Genomic DNA, 23,891 nt, shown 5'->3' with positions numbered 1-23,891 from the left:
GCATGAACATGCTTTTCAGCATCTCTTTATTGACCACTTTTCACACACGGTTGCTGTACGCATACAGCCGGCTGTAGCTTTTCAGCTCACAGCCCGACAACACAACAGCATAGAGAGCACAGACGTTAAGGCGGCGAGGAGTGATTGCGGGTGCCGCTCAGGTGCGTCAGCCTGCCATGCAGCGGCGCTGCAGACCACGCCCCGCCACACACATTAACCAGGTAAAATACATATTTAGGCAGAATTTTGCAAATATCTAATTTTTTTTTTAGCAGCATAGTGCTTTTTTTTCCAATTACTTTTTAAAAGTAAGGTCAAGGCTCCAAAAGCCCAAAGGCGATATAAGGGTGGTGGCTCACAACAGTTTTTGTTTGCTGGATCATTTTAGTTCAGCTGGGTGTCTTTCCTTTTGTTATACTTCTTTAAGAGTTCAAAATGTGTTAATTACATAAATAAAATGTAATTTTCTCTGTAGCACTTCATGGATTTCATAAACAACACACCTTAGTTGCTCTGTGGATTCTTTTAAAAAGCAGTTAAAAACTTTTCTGTTCAAACAAGCCTTTTGTTGATCTATGTATTTTATATTCTTTAGATTATTTACATTTGATCTTTTACATTGTGTATAATGTCTATTGATTGTATTGTTTATTTTAATATTTGTGTACAGCGCTTTGTGACTGCCTGTCTGTAAAAAGCACTTAATAAATAAACTTTACTTACTTACTTTAGTTGTTCACACAAAGCATAAAGGTAAAAAAAACAAACAATATATACAGTGTTATCTTCATTTTAGATTTCAAAAAGTATTTGCGGCTCCCAGTGTTTTCTTTTGCGTGGAAACCGGGTCCAAGTGGCTCTTTGGGTGTTAAAGGTTGCAGACCCCTGGCCTAGGGGATCCAGATACTCTCTATTCACACCATGTAACCACACGTGTGTCTTTTTAGCTGGGTGTACATGCGCATTATTTCTAGGATTGTGATGTTTGGCACTTTGTCCTATCAGATAATGTTCTGGATGCACTGGAGGTAGCACGTGTTATTTGTTTTTATCCAGTGCAGAACATTTCAGGACCCTCTGGTTTAGAGGAAGTGCATAATTAGGCAGAGGCACTGGTATGAAGAGAATGGGAGTGTTAATTCCAGTTTGTATCGTATATGTATTGTTATTGGGGGTTATTTTATTTTTGGACTTATCTTTCAAGTTTCAGCAGCCCTATTGTTAACATGGTTAGCATTATAAGATGTTGCTTCATCCAGAACCTTTTTCAGGTAACTTATGGTAATGTATGGACGTTTTATATTTATTTTATTGTTATTTAGCTGTTTTTAATTTTACACTTCCAAAATAAACATCAGAAATTATAAGGCAGGTTTTCCTTAAAGAAAATGCATGACTGCATATACTGCTCCAAAAGATATATAATGGTGATTACAGATTGACAAGGTACAACACAAACTCTATGGGAAGGGGTAGCCAGGACGTCAGGTCAGAGGGGAGATACTGTCATCCCCACCCTCAGAGAATGGGTAAACAAGCACCAAGAAAAATAACATCAGCTACTGATTGATGGAGATTTCACTCAATACTGCAAAACCAGATTGACCAACCTGTGCACCACCTGGACTGACTACAAGAAGAAAGCCTGTGACTCAGTGCCTAACACATTGATCCTAGAATGCTTTGAACAATACAAGGTCAACAAGACTTGACAGGTCATCATCAGGAATTTCATAGGGATGTGGTGAATAACACTTAGAGGCCAACTTCAAGCCAGGTAACTATCAAGTGTGGGATTTAACAAGGAGATGATCAGATCAGATCCTTAACAATACTGGCAACTATATGGCATGTATGATAGACAGACAGAAGTGGGTGATATTGAAAAGCCCTACCAATGACTGGACAAATTTGGACTAAGAGAAAACACATAGGTGGTAATTATGGCAACCCAAGAACAAACTCTAAGTACAAGATCATTAGACGCTGGGCTCTACCTCCCCAGATGCAGACTGTGCAAAGATGTCCCTGAGACAATACATCACGTAATAGTAGGGACACCATAACTTAGTGGCCGACATAGTACATTAGAACATCTGTCCAGAGTATGGGCTATGAGTCCTGAGATCAAAATGGGATATGGCTGGAGCAATATCGCGTGGGAATTCCAGATACAGATGGACAAACTGGTGATGGCTGACAATGTAGTGGTAGACAAGCAGATAAAGAAGGCCGTATGGTAGATTTTGTTAGACCAAGTGATAGTAACATCAGGAAAAAGGAATACAAGAAGCTTGAGAAATACCAAGTGCTGGGCGAGGAGCTAGACAATATATGGAGGGTGAAAGCAACAGCTGTCCAAGTAGTAATCGTAGCACCCGAGGCTGTGACCCCAAAACTGGGTGAGTGACTCCAGCACATTCCTGGAATGCCATGCAAGATTTCTGTCCATAAGAGAGCATTACTAGAAACAGCAAAGATACTATGCATGGCCCTCAAGCTCCTAGACATCTAGTCGAGGACCCGCGCTTGAGGGATAAAGTAGCCTGCAGGGCGAGTGGAAAGTATTATATTTTTCCATTGTTACATTTATATATTTTTTGTTGTTAAGTGTTTAAAACCAATAAAGTTTTTATCATCTGACTATGACACTGTGGTATAATAAATATATTAAACAAGGATAAATTAACCATACATGCCTGTGCCATACACGAGACATGTGAAAGCAGCATCCACCCTGAGTTTGTGCATTGAAGTGCAGAATTTCTATTAACTTAACTTTAAAAAGCTGTTTTTTCCAAATGGAAACAGGGGCTCCATTTCTGTGTATTTTCTCTTCTCTTTGCAATCTACCTTGGCTATCTGCCTCATCATGCTGCAGCAACTATCCTTGTGCATTCAGAACATCATTGAGGCAATGATCTGGGGTGCCCTGTCAAAACTGGACGCACTTGTCAATCAGCAGCTCAAGACAGGATCGCAGGGTCTTCTGCTTCACTCAAGTCTGTTTTTTTTACACAAAGACTAGGTTCAACCCTGATAAAAGGGCAAAATGCACTTCTGTACCTGGCCCACATACAACTTCAACCATCATGTCGGGGCTCCAGGCCATGGTACCGGCACAGGCTTGCTTATCTCTGCTGAGGAGGGAGATTTTCTTTCCTCCATTTTTGAACTTAATTATTTTTCCTCGTAAGCGCCATGCTGTTAAAACAACCCACCGTTCTCTCCATCTCTTAAAGACTGCATTTAAGGCTGACAGCTTTAATTGGCAGGAAGTTGGAAACTTCAAAACACACACATCAGCCATTGTACAAAAAGCCCAATTTTTGTTTCATCCTGCAAGGCAGAAAGTAAACTCTGAAAGCCAGACCTTAAAAAACTGAGGCAGAGCCACTATTATTGATTAGTAACACCATCAAGTTTTTTTTTCTCCTGCACTAAAATGCAAAGTTTTACTTGAACTTTGATCTGATCAGTGTAGCTGGGGCAGAGAACAGTGGTTTGAAAAAAGTCTGCTTGCATACTATGTACTGATAGTTTTAGGATATTGCAAAAATGAAAAAAAAAATGTATTGGGACACAATAACTATGTCTATTGGATATTAAATAATATGGTCATTGGGCAATTGGAGTGCAGAATTAAGATACTTCTTCTATAGATGTAGCTTAATTTGATTAATTAGTTGCGTGTTAGCCCTGGTGAGACAGTGACATGACAAAAATGGTACCATTTGTTGTGCCCTGTGCCTTTTTCATTGCACTCTCGGATGTATTTCTATCCGCCTATATAATTTCCGCCTCAACTGCTGAAAGCCATTGATGGTAATGATGGGATCCAGAGTGTTTACACATAGCCTTGTCTGTGAGAAACACATAACACCTCATTCACTAGAACTGTTACTTTATTTTCCAGCAAGAAAGAGACATATGACTTAAATCCCCTCCGCTGGGCATGTTGCAGGGCAAACTGTAGCTCCGCTGAAAGAAGAGGTAATAACCTGGCAGAACATATCCAGTAATGCAATAGCTCAAAAAAGTCACCAGCAATAAATTGCACGCTATTTTTAAATGGCAAAAAGTTAATATAGAATCTTTCTAAGATCAGAACAGCTTAAAGTGCAGAAATTGAAAAGGTGACAACATACATATAAGAATTTAGGTATTGTTATGGATCAGAATGTATCATTTAAAATCTGTTTTGTTCCAACTTTTCATTATGCAGCCAAGCCCTGTCGTTTCAAACTGAAAATGACTGTTTACTAAATACAAAGCAAATGAACCTGATTCAGGATGTCAGAATGTGTGTCAACCACATGCCGGATTATCTACAAAATATGAAGCAAGAAGCATGGAATTATGTAGTAAATAAAGAATTGATAAATAACTCTAAATATATCTTATAGTTTTGATTCCTGAAAATAACCACCGTTTGTTCAGGTGTTGTCAGGGTTCAGTTGTGAAATTTCTTGCCTTCTTAGTGGGGTTGAGAATATCGGTTGTTTTCTGCAGAAGACAGGTTGGTACACAGCTGACAACCCTATTGGACAACTGTTAGAAATCATATTATGGCAAGAACCAATCAGCTTAGTGAAGAGAAAGGACAGTCCATCAATACTGTAAGAACTGACAGTCAGTCAATCCGGAAAATTGCTAAAACTTTGAATGTGTCCTCAAGTGCAGCCGCAAAAACCATCAGGGGCTCAGATGAAACTGTCTCACATGAGGACCGCCCCAGGAAAGGAAGACCAACAGTCACCTCTGCTGCTGAGGATGAATACATCTGAGTCACCAGCCTCAGAATTCGCAAGTTAACAGCACCGCAGATTAGAGAATAGATAAATGTCACACAGGGTTCCAGTAGCAGACACATCTCTACATCAACTGTTCTGAGGAGACTGTGTGAATCAGGCCTTTATGGTCAAACTAAAGGAAAAGCAACAAGCAGAAGAGATTTGTTTGGGCCAAGAAACACAAGGACTGGACATTAAACCAGTGGAAATCTGTGCTTTAGTCTGACAAGTCCAAATTTGAGATCTCTGGTTCCACCTGCATTGTCTTTGTGCGACGCAGAAAAGGTGAACGGATGTTCTCTACATGCATGGTTGCCACAATGAAGAATGAGGTGTGATGTTGTCGGGGTGCTTTGCTTGTGACACTGTTGGGGAATTTTTCCCAATTGAAGGCACACTGAACCAGCATGGCTACCACAGCATCCTGCGGCGACATGCCATCCCATCTGGTTTGCGTTTACCATCATTTATTTTTCAACAGGACAATGACCCCAAACACATCTCCAGGCTGTGTAAGGGCGATTTGGCCAAGAAGGAGAGTAATGGAGTGCCTCCACAGTCACCTGACCAAAACCCAATGGAAATGGTTTGGGATGAGATGGACCTCAGAGTGAAGCCAAAAGGGCCAACAAGTGCTCAGCATCTCTGGGTACGCCTTCAAGATTGTATGGAGACTTATAGATTTTGTTTAAAAAAAGACAGAGCACGGCAGGTGAATCACTGCAGAAACCATAAAAAGCCCATTATCAAAGTAAACTGCATTCATAGGAATCTACCGTAGCAGATTATTCATTCATTACTACATCAAAACTGACAGCACTGTGCTGATGATATTATGGCCTTTCATCTGCCCTTCTGGCCAGCTCACTTTGGTTTCTCTTTGCGCTACGTCAAATACTTTGATGAAAGGTTTCTGATTATACTTTATAATTTGTGCCGTTAATAGCATTTCATTACATATCCCAGATTAAAAACAATTGGTTTTTCCCTCAACTTATTTTACAAACTAATGAGTATTCATCCGGACTAATTCTCTCTGCTTGACTTCTGCGCCTTCTCCTTCTTCTTCCTCTGTTTGATCCTTCTCTGGTGTTGCCATTAAACTGGACCAAACTTTCAGTCCCCATCTGCCCACTGGTAATCTGAAGCTTCCCAGACAAAACTCTCATGGCATATACTTGTAACGGAATTACCTTTTTTTTCTGTTCACGTGTGAAAATGAATGTGATGATGTGCGAAACTGCTCCTAAAATGACTTTAAATGATACATTTATTCTGAAATCTATTTATATCTGTCTTCTCTGATTTTCAAGAACATTTTCCTGCATAAGTTATTAGTCTGGCATCTTCCAAGCCAACCCTAAATGTATATTTCCACACCACAGGTTGACCAAATTGGGAAAACTCCAAAACACTTGAACATATTTTGCTAATGAACTGCTTTTAGCACATTAAAAGTAAAAGTACACACAATGAAGGATTACCAAAATGTGCAAAACAATTACAGCAACCTACTCCCTTTGTCTTCTTTACTTTGCTCCTCTTTTTTCACTTATACATCAGACTTGAACTATGATGACCAATGACTGACATCAGTTTGTGATGACCTGTGAGTGTGGGTTTTATGTGTGTAATTACAGAAGAAGGTTTGAGCGGAGTTTTCACCTAGTGCCATTCGATTAGGCTACAAAAGAAGTTCATTTACAACTTCCCTCTCATGCAGAAATAACTGGGTCTGTCAGGATGTAGAGATCAAACATATCTCATTTTGTCACGCTGATTTTAAATGTCAAAGATTTGAGCATTTGCGCATATCTGTAATACATGCATATAAATAATCTCGCTAACAATGTACAGAGCTAAAGGCCAACTATATATGCTTGAACAAACCTGTCACTTAAAAATGACTATGGAATGAGAAAATTATACATTTGCACTGTCAAATTAGCAAGAAATTACCTTTTTTCATCATCATAAGAATTAAATATTTGTACAGCAACTCTCTCAGTGCTAATGCACAATACTGTTTGTGAACTCATTGGCATAACAATTTGATTTAAAAGTTGGATTTAAGCACATTTAGGGATGTGATTATAATGCATTTCCTCCAAATTGTACTTTTTGAAACATGCAAATGTATTTTTAGGTGTTAGTGTCTCTGTAGCAAATAAAAATGTTATGTAAGGATATTATCTCTCTTCTCTCAGCAGAGGTAATGGACAATACTCCATCATCCATGACTTTTCTCTTTCTCTCTCTCTCTCTCTCTCTCTCTGTATATATATATATATATATATATATATATATATATATATATATATATATATACAAATCTGATCCTTTGTCAACATCGAATACTTAAAATGTTTAATTAATTTAATGGCTAAATCCAAGAAGGTTTTAATTTGTTTGGTTATTACCAAACACCTGAGAAGCATGCCATTTTCATCAGCTTCAGGTCTGTATTCAGTGCTATTCAACAAATATAAATTCAGTTAATTCAGCTTGCATGCAACTGATGCAGCAGAGCTGATCACTCTACTTTCCTTTATTGTTAATGTCATCGGACAATGCGATATATCGACAGTGTTTCATGTGTGCTATATCTTTCTGTAACTTTGAATCATAATATTTACTTCTCGTTACCTTCTTTACATTTAAATATACTATAGTATATATATAGTATGAGTCAAAGCTCTCACAGTTTAAAGCTTTGCCAACTTTCTTTCTTCCTTCATTCTCATACATGCCAAGTAGTATTTTATCAGGAAAAAATAGATTGATTAAGTTGGCTTTTTTTAGTCTGATCAGATTTGTTCCATGTTTCAGTCCTAGACACCAGAGCACAGAAACTACAGTTTATGGCCATGAGTTGCTGGAGGTGTGCAGACCTGTTGGAGGCTGTAACAAGTTCAAAGGAGATTATTCAGTGCAGGAAGCCTAAAGAACAAATTTCCACATATTTTTTGTGTAGTGTAAATACCTGCAGCCTCATAAGATCAAAGGTCACTTTTAGTAAATCTGATCCATTTGCTGTTTTTTTAGTGTTTGGTTAAAAAAAGTAATTAATTGTAATAGTATATTGTAATAGCTGATAGTCACTTATGAATTACTTATGAAGATTTAGGCTGTTATTGTTTTGCGGGACTGCATATGACCCTAAGTGCACAGTGGGATGTCTAGACTATTAAAGGCGCCAGTTTGTACAAGAGAATAATCCCAGTACGGCAATATCAGATCATGTGTCGGTGACAAAGAATATTCTACATAAAAGTCCATGTAAAGTGCCCCCCTGCCACACACACACACACACACACACACACACACACACACACACATGCTTTTTTTCCTAATGCCTGCTATTCAAATTTTAAGGATTTGAAAAGTGTGACCAATGCAAAACTGTTGTAGTAGTTTTGCATTGGGGCTTTTTTTTTTTTTGTATAAAACATAAGACAAATTTATGAGTATTATTAATTATTTTAATATTTTTATTATTTGCCTGTTGTGGTTATCCAGAGCAACGAAACTAGTTTTGACTCAATAGCAGCCTTTTGTTTAAGTCAGTCACAGGTATCCATTTAAATTCTGCAGATATGTCTGTGTGTTGATGCATCCTTCACCAAAAGGATAACCTTTGCCTGGGTGAGCACAAACCTCCCCAGATCAACAAAATCCCTCCCTGTTTTCTCTTGTAAGGTAAAAATTCATTTTCTCAACAAGCACCTAAGCTCACCTTCTCCCACTGAACTGCATGCTGGGCACTGAGTCATATAACCTCTTTCACCACTGCTTCTGTTAGTCACTTTACTTTGCATCATAAATCCGCCTTCTTCTTTTTATTGTGTGTAGTTTCTTGAGCATAGCAGTGTTCTCTCTCAGTGGCAAAGGAATAATGTGTAGCCACTATTGGAACTGACCACTGCAGTCCCTTTATTGGTTGCCTGCAATGCTAATGAGGCACAAATGAAGCTTATTAACGTCACTCTACATGTCAACGATAGCTAAATGTTACTGTTATTGTTCAAATAGAATTAAACAGCCTTGCAATAAAGACCGTCAACTGAAAACAGAAGCGCTAGAATTGGAGATAATTAAGTCATCATGCACTAATATCATTAGAACATTTAATGTGAACATTTTTGTCAGACTTACCAGCTTAATTATTTTCAGCCAAGCATTAATAGTTTTTGACACGTAGCAAAAGCTACTTTTTGTATCTTCACAGCCCCATTAAGCTGTGCTTAATCTAAGCAAAAACTGAGAAGTAGAACTAACTTGGACAGGGCGCGTTGCAAGTGATCTTCTGTACGGACATGCCCTCGCAGAAGGCCCCGCCATTCAGTGGTGCCGGGTTCGTGCAGGTCCGAGATCGCTTCTGGACACCCCGCCCACATGGCGCATTACAGGCTGACCACTCCGTCCACAGGGACCAGCCGCCATTCACTGGAGAGAGTCCAGCAAAGTTAAGAAAAGAAGAAGAAGTAGAGTGAGGGCACGACAGTGAATAATACTTTTTACTGAACTCTGGCATAGTTAAACACTCTAACAAGTGCTGCTGGGGTTATTAATGATTATGCAGGCTCAGAGGCAGTGCAAGGCAACAATGTATAACGGTAGGAGCAGATTGAGCACAGTGCAATGCGCTGGATATACAGCTCCCTGTTTCGTAATTGCTCAGTTCAGTGTTTCTTGAACTTGGAATAAGATAAAGACAAGGAACTATGTGAAAGCAAAGAAAGCAGACATTAAACGGAAACGCCATTTCTAAAGCCGACACAGACTCATACTGGTTGACGGGTTTGGAGTCGACCGCTTAGCGTTGTGACTGAAGCACTTTATGATCTCTCTGTCTTTCTCTCTCTCTGCTCAGCAGTGCTATCAAAGCTGGCGAACCCACGTTTCTGGAAGGCCTCTGGCAAATAAATACTTAATAAGCAACACTCCTTTTAAATGAGATTAAGACACAGTGGCTTATTTCCTTTCATAAAGTACACATTGATTTTAAATGAGAGGCAGTAAATTGAGTGTTTGAATAATACATTCATCTGAATAAAGAGGAAACATTGCTCTTCAGTGGGAACACAGAGACGGGTCTCTTAATCACTTGTGTATAGGGGCACAGGAAGCCGAACAAATTGATCTGAAGTGCCATGTAAACATTGTGTCACTACTCTATAATGTGTTGTAGCAGGCAATAAGCAGCTGCTACGATGGCGTACCAAAGACTATCACAGTTGCCGTGGCGCTACGTCTCTTTGCCACAACGTTGCTGGCCAGACAGGTGTAGTTGCCTGAGTCGGACAGACGCGCTTCGTTGATGATGAGGTTGTGGTCGGCTCGGGTGTCGATGTTGTCATCCGTCAGGGAACTCACCAGCTCTTCATTTTTCAGCCACTCCACCTGTCAAAGAGTGGTAATATAGTACTCACATGAGGAGTGTTTGCAGCAAACATCACTAACATCATAGTTAAGTACAACACACTAGAGCAATTCCACTTAACACCATGTTACATGGGCAGACAAATGGACCCAAGATTTAAAGCAATCCAGTTACACAGGAAATAATGACTGATAGCTATGCTGACATGTATTCAAAATAAAGTTTATTTTCTGACATACAGAAGTGCTTTGGATAGGGTATAGGGGTTAGGGTTGGTTTAATCAAATGGCTATCTTGATTTACCTATTTGAGGCTATAAAAAGAAGCCAAAGATGGAAGAGCCAAAAAATGCAGTTCCTCTCTTTGCCATTTATGGTTAGGTTAAAAAGCAAACCAATCCCCATAGACTCTCACGGTAAAGTGTCAAACCTTAGCCTTAAAAACATGTTAACTGCCTTTTATAAACAAGGTCTTTGACCTCTAAGGGTAGTTTCCCCTTTCATCAGAGCTCCACGGTGGGGGGATTTAAATACTGCTTGGGGTTAAAGTTAATGGTAAATGGTAAATGGCCTGTATTTGTATAGTGCTTTTCTGGACAGGTTTGCTAACACAGGCTACTCCAATTGGGTGCTAGGCCTTAGTTCTGTGTTACTAAACTAGACTATGTTTGTGCTGTTGGTACCTTCTAGAGCATTTTAATATGTGGGGTACAGCCCACCCAAGACGTTTACTCTTGAGTTTTGGTGATAGACATTTTAGCACTTTATCAGTCTGTAGCTTTGTACTACTTAGCAGCTATGCTAACCAGGTTTGCTACCTTTTCCTGATGACTTGGTAGTTCACCCTCTGATCAAAAAACAAACAGAAAAAAACAAAACAAGCAAGCAAAATGCTGCGGCTTAAAAGTTGAGAAGCTAATGGAATAGCTTACGCTGTAGGTTAGATCTTTTTGACCAGGATATGTGGTTGAATGCACATGTTAAACAAATATGTAGGACTCCTTTCTTGCATTTGTGCAATATCCCTAAAGTTAGAAAAATCCTGCTCAGAGTGAGCAGGATTAGTTCATACATTAATTACTGAAAAACTAGTTCATACATTAATTACTTGTAGGTTGGACTACTGTAATTCATTATAATCAAGTTGTCCTAAAAACTCCATTAAAAGTCTTCAGTTGAGCCAAAATACTGCAGCAAGAATGCTGGCAGGGACTAGAAAAAGAAAGAGTAATTCTCCTATATTAGCTTCCCTTCATTGGCTTCATGTTATATCCACAATTAAATTTAAAATTCTTCTCCTTACAACAAGGAATAATCAGACCTCATAGTACCGTGTCACCCCAGTAGAGTACTTAGCTCTCAGACTTGTGGTTTCTAGAGTATTTAAAAGTAGAATAGGAGGCAGAGCCTTCAGCTTTCAGGCCCCTTTTCTGTGGAACCAGCTCCCAGTTTGGATTCGGGAGACAGACACCATCTCTACTTTTAAGATTAGGCTTAAAACTTTTGTTTTTGAATCCTCCCTTAGCTAAGCTGCTATAGACCTTCCCATGATTCACTGAGTGTTTTTTCTTCACACACCTCTTTTCACTCACTCTGTGTTTTCTTCCCACTGTTGCCAAGTAATTGGTCACTTTACCTTACAATACAAAGTGCCTTGAGGTTTACTGTTGTTGTGATTTGGCAATATATAAATGAAAATGAATTGAATAGAATTAGACTTGGGTTAAAATAGACATTTTCACAGTGTTAACCACATGCAAACTCTGTTTTCCATTTAACTAAATTGTCTTGTGGCAACTCAAATTTTACATCCTTTACTATAAACATACTACATTTATACAAGTCCTTTATTACATTTATTAAAGGACCCCTATTATGCTTTTGTTCTCTATTCCTGGCTCTTCATGCTGTCAGTGACTGAAGACATCCACAGAACACACAGAAGCCCTGCTATTCATATCCTTTTGTTGCAAGGGGCAGCCTGTCAGAAGAAAGTTGGTTTAAAGGGCAGAAATGCTAAAACAATGGGTCTAAGACAGATAAATAAGATTAATAGACTGCACACTTCCTGTCTTGAGCACTGGCTCGACATGGTGAAGCAACACTTTGTTTGTTTCGAGCATACTGAACCCTCAAAGTGCAAATCTTAGTAGCAGATCCTGTATCTGGATTCAGCACCCTTAAAAAAACCCAGTAATACACATAACTGCTGATCAGCTACATTTTACAAGGCCCACCCTGCTGATTAGCCACAACTAGGCAGTATAACCACTAACGCTAAAGCCATTAGGCAGTCAAAGGATGTGCTATAACCAATTACCAGCAACAGAGAGGAAAACTAATTATGAATTACAAACTTAGTGACGCTTTACTGCTTCTACCCTGGTAAGGGAGCTGCATCGCTGCATTTGCAAATTACATTCATAGCGCAGCAAAATGGGCTGGGCTGATGGATTTATAGGAAGAGCACAGGCAGCCACCCTTTATAATAAACAACACTCAGGCTGGATGCAAATAGGAAGCGCCTGTGGGCATGCAAACACTGGGTAAATAGAAATGACACACAGACCTGAGGGATGATGGATTGCAGGTATATATTGACATGAATAAAAATGATAATGAACGTCATAACATAGTAATCATTTCTCTCATTTTGTATTTTTCCGAACTTCTATTTCAACCAGTTGTGCCACTCCAAGTTAGAATGAGAATTTCTCTTTTTTTACAGTGCGACTGAGGCCCTGCAGACTTTTCTGTATAATTTAACACTGGCCTCTAACACGGGGGGTTTCATCAGAGGTTAAGCGGCCTAGCATCGTTAGATAGATAAGAAAACAGAAAGTCAGAGGAGCAGGGCAGGGGATGGGGTCTAATTTCTCATGATTAAAGTCATCCGTCACTGAAGGGATGACACGAGTCCTGGCACCCTCCCACACTGCACTATATCCATTCCCCCCCCCCCCCCTCCCACCACCACCAACAACAACAACTTTTTTTTATGTATTTATATCAATTTTATCCTGTGGGGAAAGCCGTGACTTGAAAGAGGCAATTAATGTGTGGCACGAGCTGGCCCTCCCAGTGTGGGGCCACACTGCACATTAGCTGTCTGTCTGCCACTAACAGCCCTTGGGTACTGATGAAAAGATTCACCAAGCGGAAGAGAAGGGAGGAGAGAGACAGAGACAAAGAGAGGGAGAGAAGGAGGAGGTGATGGGGGGGAAAAGATGAAGGGACAAATACAAATTAGGCCAGTGGTTGTGTGGTAGAGGATGTGAGGAATGAATTGCCTAATTGGCACATTTGTTTCACTTAGGATGCGGTCATCAGTGTCAGCCCTGACAGAGGGGTTACCAGGTGGGCCCCTGGCATCAGGACTTCCTTCCTGTGATTTCATTACCCGAATTGCCCCTGAAGGTCACGTCCTCACAGCAGCCAGGTTCCCTTATCTACTTAACTACCCACACACATACACATACACAGCTTATTCTTGATGACATTTCCTGATGATTAGATGCTGAGAAATGTGGGTGTCGAGGGGCAATTAGAGGACAGGAGAGCAATGTAACCGGGTGACACTGTAGCCATCACCAAGACTTATGAGGACAGTGCTGATCAAGTCCTTGCCAGCTGAAGCATTTTTTCCCCTCTGCTCGTGTGTCTCATTGCTTGGCTCTAATGGTCATTTGATGTCAAGGTGACTCAGTACAAATGGAGTGCTTCAGTGCCCTAAGGAGGAAAATCTGTCTGCTGAGTCATGCTTAGGTGTCACAATTTAACATGATCTCCTTCCGCCTGTGGGTGACTCTTACCTGCCTGACTGTGGGAAACAGAAGTTTTCCTCTGCTGAGCATCTCATCAGTGCAATTATATAGATTAAGTGTGCCACCAGGCATATCCCTGGTGATCACGTGACACCAGCAAATCAGACTCCTGGCTTCAGGGCTGATCCTCCCAATAGATCTCTCCGTCCACCAATCAGCAGGCCTTGTCATTAAAAGTATGTGTGCATCCACACATACACACAGATACACTTTGAACTCAGCATGACATGCTGTGTTCATCCGAACAGTCAGCCCGACAGCGGCAGGTTCATTTGGAGGGGAGCTATCTGCAGCTCTGTTGTGCTCTCCTGCTCTGGAGGTTAATCAAGAATGATACGTGGAGAACAGAAAGTGGGCCTGCATCGCCCATCCCCTCTCCCCTGTTGCTTCCCAAATGCCACCTCTCCTCCCCTCTGAGCTACAAGGCGCTGCATTACTATTCCACCTCGATCTGTCTTATCTTAACGAAATAAATAGAGGGAGCGCCCGGCTGCGGCCTGGGCCGGGAGGGATGTAATTGCTCGGCTTAATAATGAAGCTCATCATCTGCTCTCTAGGAGCATTTCTCTGACCTATGAGAAAATAACAGAGGAGTCAGATGTGAAAGTAGAAACAAGTGCAACAGAGGCGGAAGGTGGGATAGAGTTAAGTGCTAACTTGTTTTCGGAGCTGCATCGCAATGTCTTTGTGACGCTCACCAGAGGAGAGCTTGTATCACGGTGCAGGAGCATTTAGTTGATGCTCCTTTGTGCTGTGGCCTGTCTACCTGAGCTACTGTAGATCAAGGGGATTCATCCTGGATTAAAGGCTTTCATTCAGGGAAGCTAAAATTGGCTTCTAGTTTGGCTGTTCATTTCACACTTTCTCTAAGAGTAACCTCTCAAAAGAAACTCATTATACAAAGCTCTCATGGACCTCTTTTCTCCCCAAGTTAAAAGATCTACTCTGCATTCACATCTCCTGATATCTGTAAACTACAAGTGGAGAATTGGTTTTGGAGCCGTGAAGCAAAATTGCAAATAAGTTCCTCCTATGCTCTCTAACCAGAGCCAAATTAATTTCAGCTCTCTGAATATGAGATATGAAGGTATTTTGTTACAAAAAGACCCCATAGAAGGTTACATTTTGATGCTTATATTTATTTTGTCCCCACTTTGAATTCATAAAAAGACACCAACAAAAACTTTACTTTTGATTAAGTCTTAAATGGATGTCTAAGGATGTCTGAGCATTAAAGGCTGAATCTGTTTTCTTTACAAAGAAATGATGTGAAATGGCTGAGAGGGTATAATTATTGATTTAAGACCATTTCAACAAGTCTAAACATACAGAAACATACACAATAGCAGCGACGTCAAATGTCTTGTGGGAGAGACCCTACAATAATACAGGGACACCCCCCCTCCCCCCCCCCCTCAGTTGTAATTTTCATGTCAGTATTTCAAATAGTGGTACAAAGCCTGTTAGAAAGTTCTGTTTCTTTTTCTTTGAGTGTGTTCTTGAGTGTAACTCTGCCACCTCAGGTTTCACCGCTGTCGGGGCATGCGTCACAAATGGCACTCTTACGTTTCCTACCCTCACTTTTGCTTCAGTTGTTGTGGGACATGGTGCAGAAGTGTGCCGGAGACCTGCGACTTGAAGATACTGCAGAAGATTGAAGTGCAGGCATGGTTGCTCTAAGAAGCAGGTAAAAGAAGTTGGGTTTTTGTAAGAAAAGAAACACCCAATTCTCCTAGTTCTCTTAGTAAAAATGTGCCAATCACAGTTAGACAACTTCCATGGAGTTATATAGTTTATCACTAGGTTTACACCTAGTGATAACCACTGCCACATCTAAAGGTTTTTGTCTCCTCAAATGCACTGGAAAGTCTGAAAGGTTAGAGCTCATTAAAGGAAACAAACAAACAATAAATAAATAGTTTTAAATGTATTAATGGTTAAGGGAATATTCTTAATTGGGGAAAGAAAAGGAACCGTTTTCCTTCTAAGGCCAACATTTAATTTTACCAAACACTACCTGGAGGTATCAGTGTCTCATTATCTGTTTTCTACAATTTCTTAATTAGAGACTTAAACTTGCTGACTTCTCACAAGTTGCTGAGATTTAAAGGATTGTACTTAACATTATGCATTTGTATGATCATTTATCACATTTTTTTTTGACTCAAACAAAAGAGAAAGCATAATTTGTCTATATGGGAATGTTTTTGCATAAAAATAAATATATAAATTCTGTCTTACAGAATTAGATTTGATTTAGACTGAATTATGGCAATAATAATAACTAGAAAGACTCAGGTGCGCCCTATATTTCCAAAGAAAGTGATCTAGAGAGGTAAAACTCTCTGTTTTGCTGACAAACAGACAAAGACAGACACTAAGAACACACTTCCCCTCCACGGAGGAAGAAAGAAACGTGAAGAGCAGAATAAGTAGTTTTCAGAGTCCTGCGTTGTGTCAGCGGAGCTTCCTGTCTGACTGTTCACAGCCACAACACAAGCTCCCCCAATCAAAAGTTTCAGCAAGCACCGTGTTGTCTAAGATGCAAATTTTGAGCCCCAGAGATATAAAAGCACTCACTCCTACTCGCAAGTGTCAGCCTAGATGTAACAACTTTAATCTTCCACTTGACCTACTGCACCTTTTCAAAGAGGAACTTAACTCTGCAGGAGTGCAGAACATTAGGATGTCTTTGTACATGTTTTCACAATTAAAAATGACACTGCTGTATTATATGTTTTCATAACTACTTAACAAAGCCAAACTAATGTCAGGTCAGTGATTTCATTCATGGTTTTAGAGGGGTTTCTGTACATAAATGAAAGAAACAGAAAGGACAAACAATGCTGACTGTTACAGAGTAGGAGGAATAACTAAACGACAGAAAAGGAGGTGGACTACAGGACATCTGCCATGGCCCCTCCCTCGTGCAAATAAAGATCTCCAGAGTGCAGGAGACCTTCCTGCTCAGTGTCAGACTCCAGCCTAAATAAACTGTTGTAACCACATAATGCAAAATGATTCCACCACGAGTGACTGGAGACTCATTAGCTCACACTGACATCCTTGCTGACGAGGTTGATTTCCAAACACAGCCTATGCGCCGCACTTCAAACCGCATTCTCGCATCCTATTGGTCCTGCCACAGCAGCAGCCATCCTGCAGCTGCAGTCACTGAAACCTCATACTAGCGCACTCACGGACGCCATCTCAATATTTCATGGACAAGGTGCGCTGAAATCGACTGGGCTGAAGATATCTGCCCTGTGCTCCCTACATTATTCACTCCCATCTCTTGTGGCCGGGCTCATTTGTGTTGACAAAGGACTAGATGGGACATTGCGATTCGGTCTGAGCCGCACAGATTCACCTATTTTTATCCACGCCGTGGGTTCTGCAGCGCTGAAATGACATCACTCCTCCATTTTCATGTTGAATCATTTAGACAGTGCGGGGCCAGAAGCTGACCTCTGCCCAAATCTGTTTCCTGCACACAGCAGTCACACATATATTGTTCATGCTGATTATTGCAAGTCTACATAAAAATAAGAGGAATGGACATTTGGTGCCAAATGTGTATTTGGTGACATTTGAACACTATTTGCCCTGATGAGTGAGTACTGCAGGTCACTGTGTATGAAACATGTGTCCTCCATCTCCCTGGGAGCCTCCATTTATGTTGGCGCTAACCATGATTTAAATGCTTGAAGCAAAAAATATAATAATAACAACAAAATGCTCTTTAGAGGTAACCAGTGTAACCAATTTTTTCCACTCTATTAGAGTAGCTCTGCTTGATACACAGTTCAAATAATAATTTTTTATGATATACTGACACTTGGTGCAGTCCCCCAATTCATCCTCACCTTAAAACAAGCCTTTTCAACTCCATCCCAACTTCTTTTAAGGCAGCTTTGTTCAGATTGGGTGCCCCTCATAAACAGAAGGTTCAGAAGAAAGAGTATGGGTGCGACTGCTGTGCTCACATCTAGAGCACACCTGAGGTGACTATATCAGGGAAATCTGATCTTACTGACATCATAAAGAGCCAAGATTAGAAAAAAACATGGGGAGATGGAGCTCACTGGTATAACGGAACATATGACAAAAAATCCAAGAGAGCATATATATAGGTGTCCTTTAAAAACTATATAACAATATTGTCTGACTGTTATGTGACCTAGACCTGATCCTGAGCTTCACCCGACTTGTTATCAGGGTCATCAACTAACAGACATTAAAAAACAAACATCCAGTTACAGTTAAACCCTTATAATTAAGCGTTAGCTAAAAGATGACAGGGACTTGCACCATCTATCTAAATATTCACATGCTCTTACTTTTACTTGCCACATTTATGTATACAAAGTCAGAAACTCAGAAAACAACAGAAATATGTTCTCAAATAACAATTTAATAATATGATGTATAAAATGCTAGAAAATAAAAGATTAAACAAATATAGTCTACTAGGTTATTGACTTTTATTGCAGTAATCAGTTTTAACCTGTCCATAAAATGGAGGTTTCTGAAGACATGAATTTACTCTTTTACTCAAACATTGTAGCCAGAACACTGTATCATATACTGACAGATCTTAGAGGACCTGGAAACTTGTCAGCTGAAGCTGAGGACCACAAAACAGAATATGGTGGAAAAATATATGGGTCACAACAATAATAACTACTATGACTGATGGGCTGATTATTAAGCCAAGGCCTTGTATCTGTGATAAAAGCACCTGTTAGAATAAAAAAAAAAAGGTCTAACTTAATAAGTGGTTATGGTTTTGGTGGAAACAAAACTTTAATTACACCACACCTACATAGCAAGGATCTGATGGCAGTTAGTGTGCTATCTAATTATAGCATAAATACAGATAATCAAATCTTATCAGAACACCTACGCGGTCGTGATGAGTTTTTGAACTTTAAACTCATAAAAAGTAATTAGCAGATATATATCTTTCACTTTGATTACTGTGTCAAGAAAGTTTAACGTGATGAAGAAATGCATAAGACATCAAGCCAAGTTGCTGCTGTGACCGTGTCTTGAGATTTTTTGATGTCAGTAAAACATGTTGATAATCTGCATGCTGAAGTAAATGTAACACATAATGTGGATCAGGAGTTTGTAATATGGATGAAATCCAATCTTTAGGAAACCTGAGGACATTCAACAACACAGGTAGGAAGCAATGTTCCCTCTAAGCTGTGCACGTGCGCAATTGCGGACTGCTGGACGGTCTCTGCGCACAGAAAATCTGCGTTGCGCACAAAAAAAAAAAAAATCTAACCTGAATTGAAATTGAAATTAATACATTAACAATTCTGTTTTGCAGTGTTACTCAGTAAGTGACTGGCTGCTCCCGTATGGGATTAGAACGATGCCACCTTAGTCCAGCCAATAATGCGATTCACATTCGTATATACGCAGCTAATCAACGTCGTTGACAGGCTATGACAGCGTCCTTATGTGCCGACACCGGTGTTTTAGCTAGCAAAGCGGCGTGACTGATGTGGAGTGAAGCAAAGTTAATGACAACGTGTACAACCATTGGAGCTGTGAGCAGGACAGACGGAACAATTGATGGAAAAAGTGTGGACTTTATACCAGTTTTGATTTTGTGTTGATCAGCCACGTAAAACCAGAGTTATGATAAAAATATCTGCAATGTTTGGTTTTCTTCCTGAATACTATCGTTGTTTATATTTACTGCGGGAAGAAACGGTAAAAAAATGGATTCCTATTGGTCGAAAAAAGTACCATGTCGACCAATCAAAAAATTATATGGCAACGTGGCATGTTGTTCCTGTAACTCATAGTGGACAGAAATTATTTTTTGGAGTGGCACAAATAATTTGTGTGGCATCAAATTTAATGCAGAACAGCTGATTGTTCTGTAAATAGTTTGAAATTTTTGTTTAAAAACGCATTGGCTGCATTTAAAAAAAAAAAAAATAGCTACCAGACCACATACTCATACTCATAATACAAGTCAGAGCTATATATATATATATATATATATATATATATATATATATATATATAAAACACCCAGCACGCCCCTGTGGACGGTTTATCCTTCAAGCTCGGGTCCTCTACCAGAGGCTTGGGAGCTTGAGGGTCCTGCGCAGTATCTTAGCTGTTCCCAGGACTGCGCTCTTCTGGACAGAGATCTCCGATGTTATTCCCGGGATCTGCTGGAGCCACTCGCCTAGCTTGGGAGTCACCGCACCTAGTGCTCCGATTACCACGGGGACCACCGTTACCTTCACCCTTCACATCCTCTCGAGCTCTTCCCTGAGCCCTTGGTATTTCTCCAGCTTCTCGTGTTCCTTCTTCCTGATATTGCTGTCATTCGGAACCGCTACATCGATCACTACGGCCGTCTTCTTTGCACTTGGGGCTATGTACCCAATATCGGGTGGGGGTGATGATATCTCCCCCCTGACCTGGCGTCCTGACTCCTCCTTGCCGTAGCATTTATGTTGTACCTCGTCAATCTCTAGCTGTGAAAGCAGTCCCTTCTTTCGAATGTTGGAACACTGAGCTACTAGTTGTTTCGCCGTCATTGTGGATGTTGGGTATCGAAGAATCCATAGGTCCCTCATCCTATTCATGTAGCCCCTTCCGCCGGGGTTACTTGCGTAGTAGCATTCCAACAACACCCTGTTTTCGTCTCTTGCCCACTGATGCCTTCTTGTTCCAGTAGCCCACTTCTCGTCAGGGTGCCCTGGTTCCTCAACACCTGACGCGGACCTTGTTGATCCGGGCGACGTCCAAGCCGGCATGCCTTCATATTTATCTGTCTCGCTCATGTCTGCGGTAGGCTCGCTTAGCATAGGAGGTCTAGCCTTAGGACCCTTACTGGATACAGACGCCCCAGGCAGGAATCGAACTACACAGGTCAATGACTAGATTTGTTTTACATTTTCATTGTAAGTGGGCTAAAGCAGTTAATTAAAAGTAGTCTAACATAAATGTAAATGCTGTAATTCGATTATTTTAATAAACTGTGTAACTTGGATGGATTAGATGGTGGCATGACCCCAGTGCACACGTCTGATGTCGCTCACAGTGGTCCAAGGGATCGCTCAGGGAGTTTGTGAGTTCGCTCAGACACATGAAAAATTAGAGGGAACATTGGTAGGAAGTACTGTCATTTCAGTTTACAGTTGTTGCCATAAATATATATGATTAATTTTTCAAAGTTATGAAAAAAGATGATATACAGGTATGATATGAACTTACCCTTGAAAATCTGAATGTATTTTTGGCCCTACTGGCAATTGCTCAGCTTTAGAAGGGCTAAATGCTGTATGAGACTTGAGTCCGCTAGAAACCAAACTATGTCATTATTCATGACAAAGAAAGACAACACAGTTGGTACCAATATGACAGTTTTGTTTGAGAAAGACTCGAGCTATATGGAAAAGAAAGATTTACTTTTGTCTCTTGGAGTATGGTGCATATGTCTTCTTATGATTTACTAATGAAAGCTGCGGAAGATCAGAGGTCTCGATCATATCAAAGCCATAACTAATGAAGTTTCTCATGGTAATTGTGATATATGAGCCTCCCCAGGAACAGCCTTTGAGGGAGAAAATGGGACACGATGTGCATGTAAATAAACTCAGCCCAGATAACAGACAAGTGAAAAATATCCATTGTTCTTTGTAAATAGTTTCTTAGGTGCAGTGGTGCAATCCCTATCCTGAATATCCATATAGTAACCGCAAGGCACAATCAACCCTTTTATGAGCACGCAGTAGAAGCTGACAGATCAAACAACAGAATCCAGGAGGACAGGGGGCAACATCCCACTTCTGCATTTGAAGCCAGATGTTTCTAGTTGCATGGCTAAGAGAACATGTGAAAGGCTGATGTGTAGATCTTATTGACAATATTGTGGATAGAGGTTTGGATTAAAAGCTATATTGTGAATCCTCTTCATCGGGAGGTGTCTAGCTGACTTTGAAACCAGTGCCTTTGTGTCCAAATATTTATGTGCACTTATCACTAGTTTCTAAACACAACTATATCAATCTCTTAAAGGTCAGAGAAAGCGGAGCTGAAGGTAGAATCGACTTTCCGAGTGCCACAGAGCTACTCTCACAGAATAAGTATCCGCTCTGATGCGTATGTTTTCTGCTCAGTGGGAGTATAAGCTTCTTCTCTTTTGGGACAGGCGGAGCTGAGGAGCAGCGGACTTACCTCTGCAGCGGGCACTCCCTCCGGAGGACGACAGTGCAGAACGATCATCCCATTGATTGGCACCTCCTTCCCCTGGGGGTCCTGCTCAAAGTTTTTCCTCAGGTCTGTATGGGGAGATAAGAGGCTGCTGTCAGGTGTCAAGTGTCACGGTCAGCCTGGCCTCAATTCCCTTTAGCAGCTAACACGCAAGCTTGCCCCACCGGCTCTGCACACCACGACCTTCAAAATCCAATGTAGCCTGTATACGATAGAGAGGATCCAATGGCCCTGTGCTGGGTAATCTGTTAACAAGGTGGTTTGAAGGACATGCTGGATGGATGAAGTGAGCAGGATTGCTATGATCATCCTGAGCACTCATGTGCATACAATAGTGACAGATCCTATTCGGCCCATGTTCCAAACTGCCTTTGATAGCTTATTGCGCTGCAGCTATTCACTGAAAACCAGTTAAAACATAAAGCAGGAATGTGCCTTTGAAATTTTCACTTCAGTTATGAATGGGCTTTTATGAACCCTTGGGATAACAAGAGGTTGCTTGCATGTAAAAGATCCACATACAGGAGGGAAGGTGTTGAGCCTGCAGTCAAAACCTCAGTTCAGCTGGTAGCTACACTCAGTGTAAAATGACTGCAAACACAGTGACACCAAATCTCAGCAGATAAAGAGCTCGACAGTTGCTGTCATTCGCCAAACATATTCTTTTTTTCTCTCAAAGGACAAAAGAAATACATTGCTTTCTTACTGTATTTAATTTATTTTGACTTTCACTTGGCTTACAGATTCTGTAACTTCTAACTCTAGCAGCAGTATTGGTCTCAGACAGGAGTGGTTGAAAGTAGCTGATTGTGTCTAACTTGAGAGCATTTTGTTTCTGGGAATTGATTATTTCATTGCTAAAAAATCAAATTCAAGATAAAATCAGCTTGTTGCGCTCGCACAGTTTGGTCCAAGGAGAGGGCTCTGTTGTCTGTACACTATGCTCTCTTTGGGGACAGACACTGTAAATCATTTGCCAGATAGTTTTGTTAATTTGTTATATTGCATTATTTAAATACAACTGGTCGCTACAACTTTAAAGTTGGAGAGTGCAACATTTTCTTCAGAGACTGCTTTAGATAAAGTAAGCAAATGGACCAAAGGTTAAAAAACTGGAATAAAACATGAGACACATGAACATCATTAAATTCCACATATTTGGAACAGATTGTTTTACACTAATTCTGGATCTCTGTTACAAAAGATTTTGTTATAACATGGTCATGTTATTATAATGCTGTATTAACTAGTATTTTTAAATATATAGACCCTTGGAGTACATACCTGCATCAATAAATCAAGAAAAAAATTATACTGACAGTTACAAATTATGAATAAATGCATGATCGTGTGGCTATGTATAATTTCAAGGCATTCACTCTTCTTCTTCAAACTTATTGCACTTCTGACTGAGCAAAGATCAGGCTAAGAGATACTATTTCTGAATTTTCTGCTGTGTTGTAATTGTATGACTGCAACCAACCTTTAAGAGAAACAAAGCAAACTTTGATCTGAGTTGGGCTAGACCGGTGAAACTCTCCTTTAACTACACAGTGAATCTCTGAAATATCTTACTATGAGATAAAGAAGTACATTTTCAGCAGAACCTCTCAGTTTTTCTGTGTTTCTGTGCTTTTTA

The 23,891-nt window shown here is 40.3% G+C and overlaps 1 protein-coding gene across 4 annotated transcripts in view; it reads right to left on the bottom strand.

Moving 5' to 3' along the window:
• unc5db (unc-5 netrin receptor Db) overlaps window positions 1-23,891 on the bottom strand; it is a 284,478-nt gene that overhangs the window by 93,419 nt on the left and 167,168 nt on the right. For all 4 annotated transcript variants that reach the window (XR_014877264.1, XM_085180735.1, XM_085180733.1 and 1 more), the window contains exons 4-6: window positions 22,217-22,320; window positions 10,016-10,196; window positions 9,072-9,239 (exon numbers count right to left, since the gene is read on the bottom strand). Coding sequence is in view for 3 of the 4 variants with exons in the window: in XM_085180735.1 (XP_085036861.1) it covers window positions 9,072-9,239; window positions 10,016-10,196; window positions 22,217-22,320 (453 nt within the window). In the remaining variant the exon portion in view is untranslated. The remainder of the gene's footprint in view (window positions 1-9,071; window positions 9,240-10,015; window positions 10,197-22,216; window positions 22,321-23,891) is intronic.

Source organism: Neolamprologus multifasciatus, chromosome 12 (assembly GCF_963576455.1).
Source record: "Neolamprologus multifasciatus chromosome 12, fNeoMul1.2, whole genome shotgun sequence".
NCBI lineage: Eukaryota > Metazoa > Chordata > Actinopteri > Cichliformes > Cichlidae > Neolamprologus > Neolamprologus multifasciatus.
The sequence above is the reverse complement of the archived record's forward strand: the minus strand, read 5'-3'. Positions and strand labels throughout refer to the sequence as shown.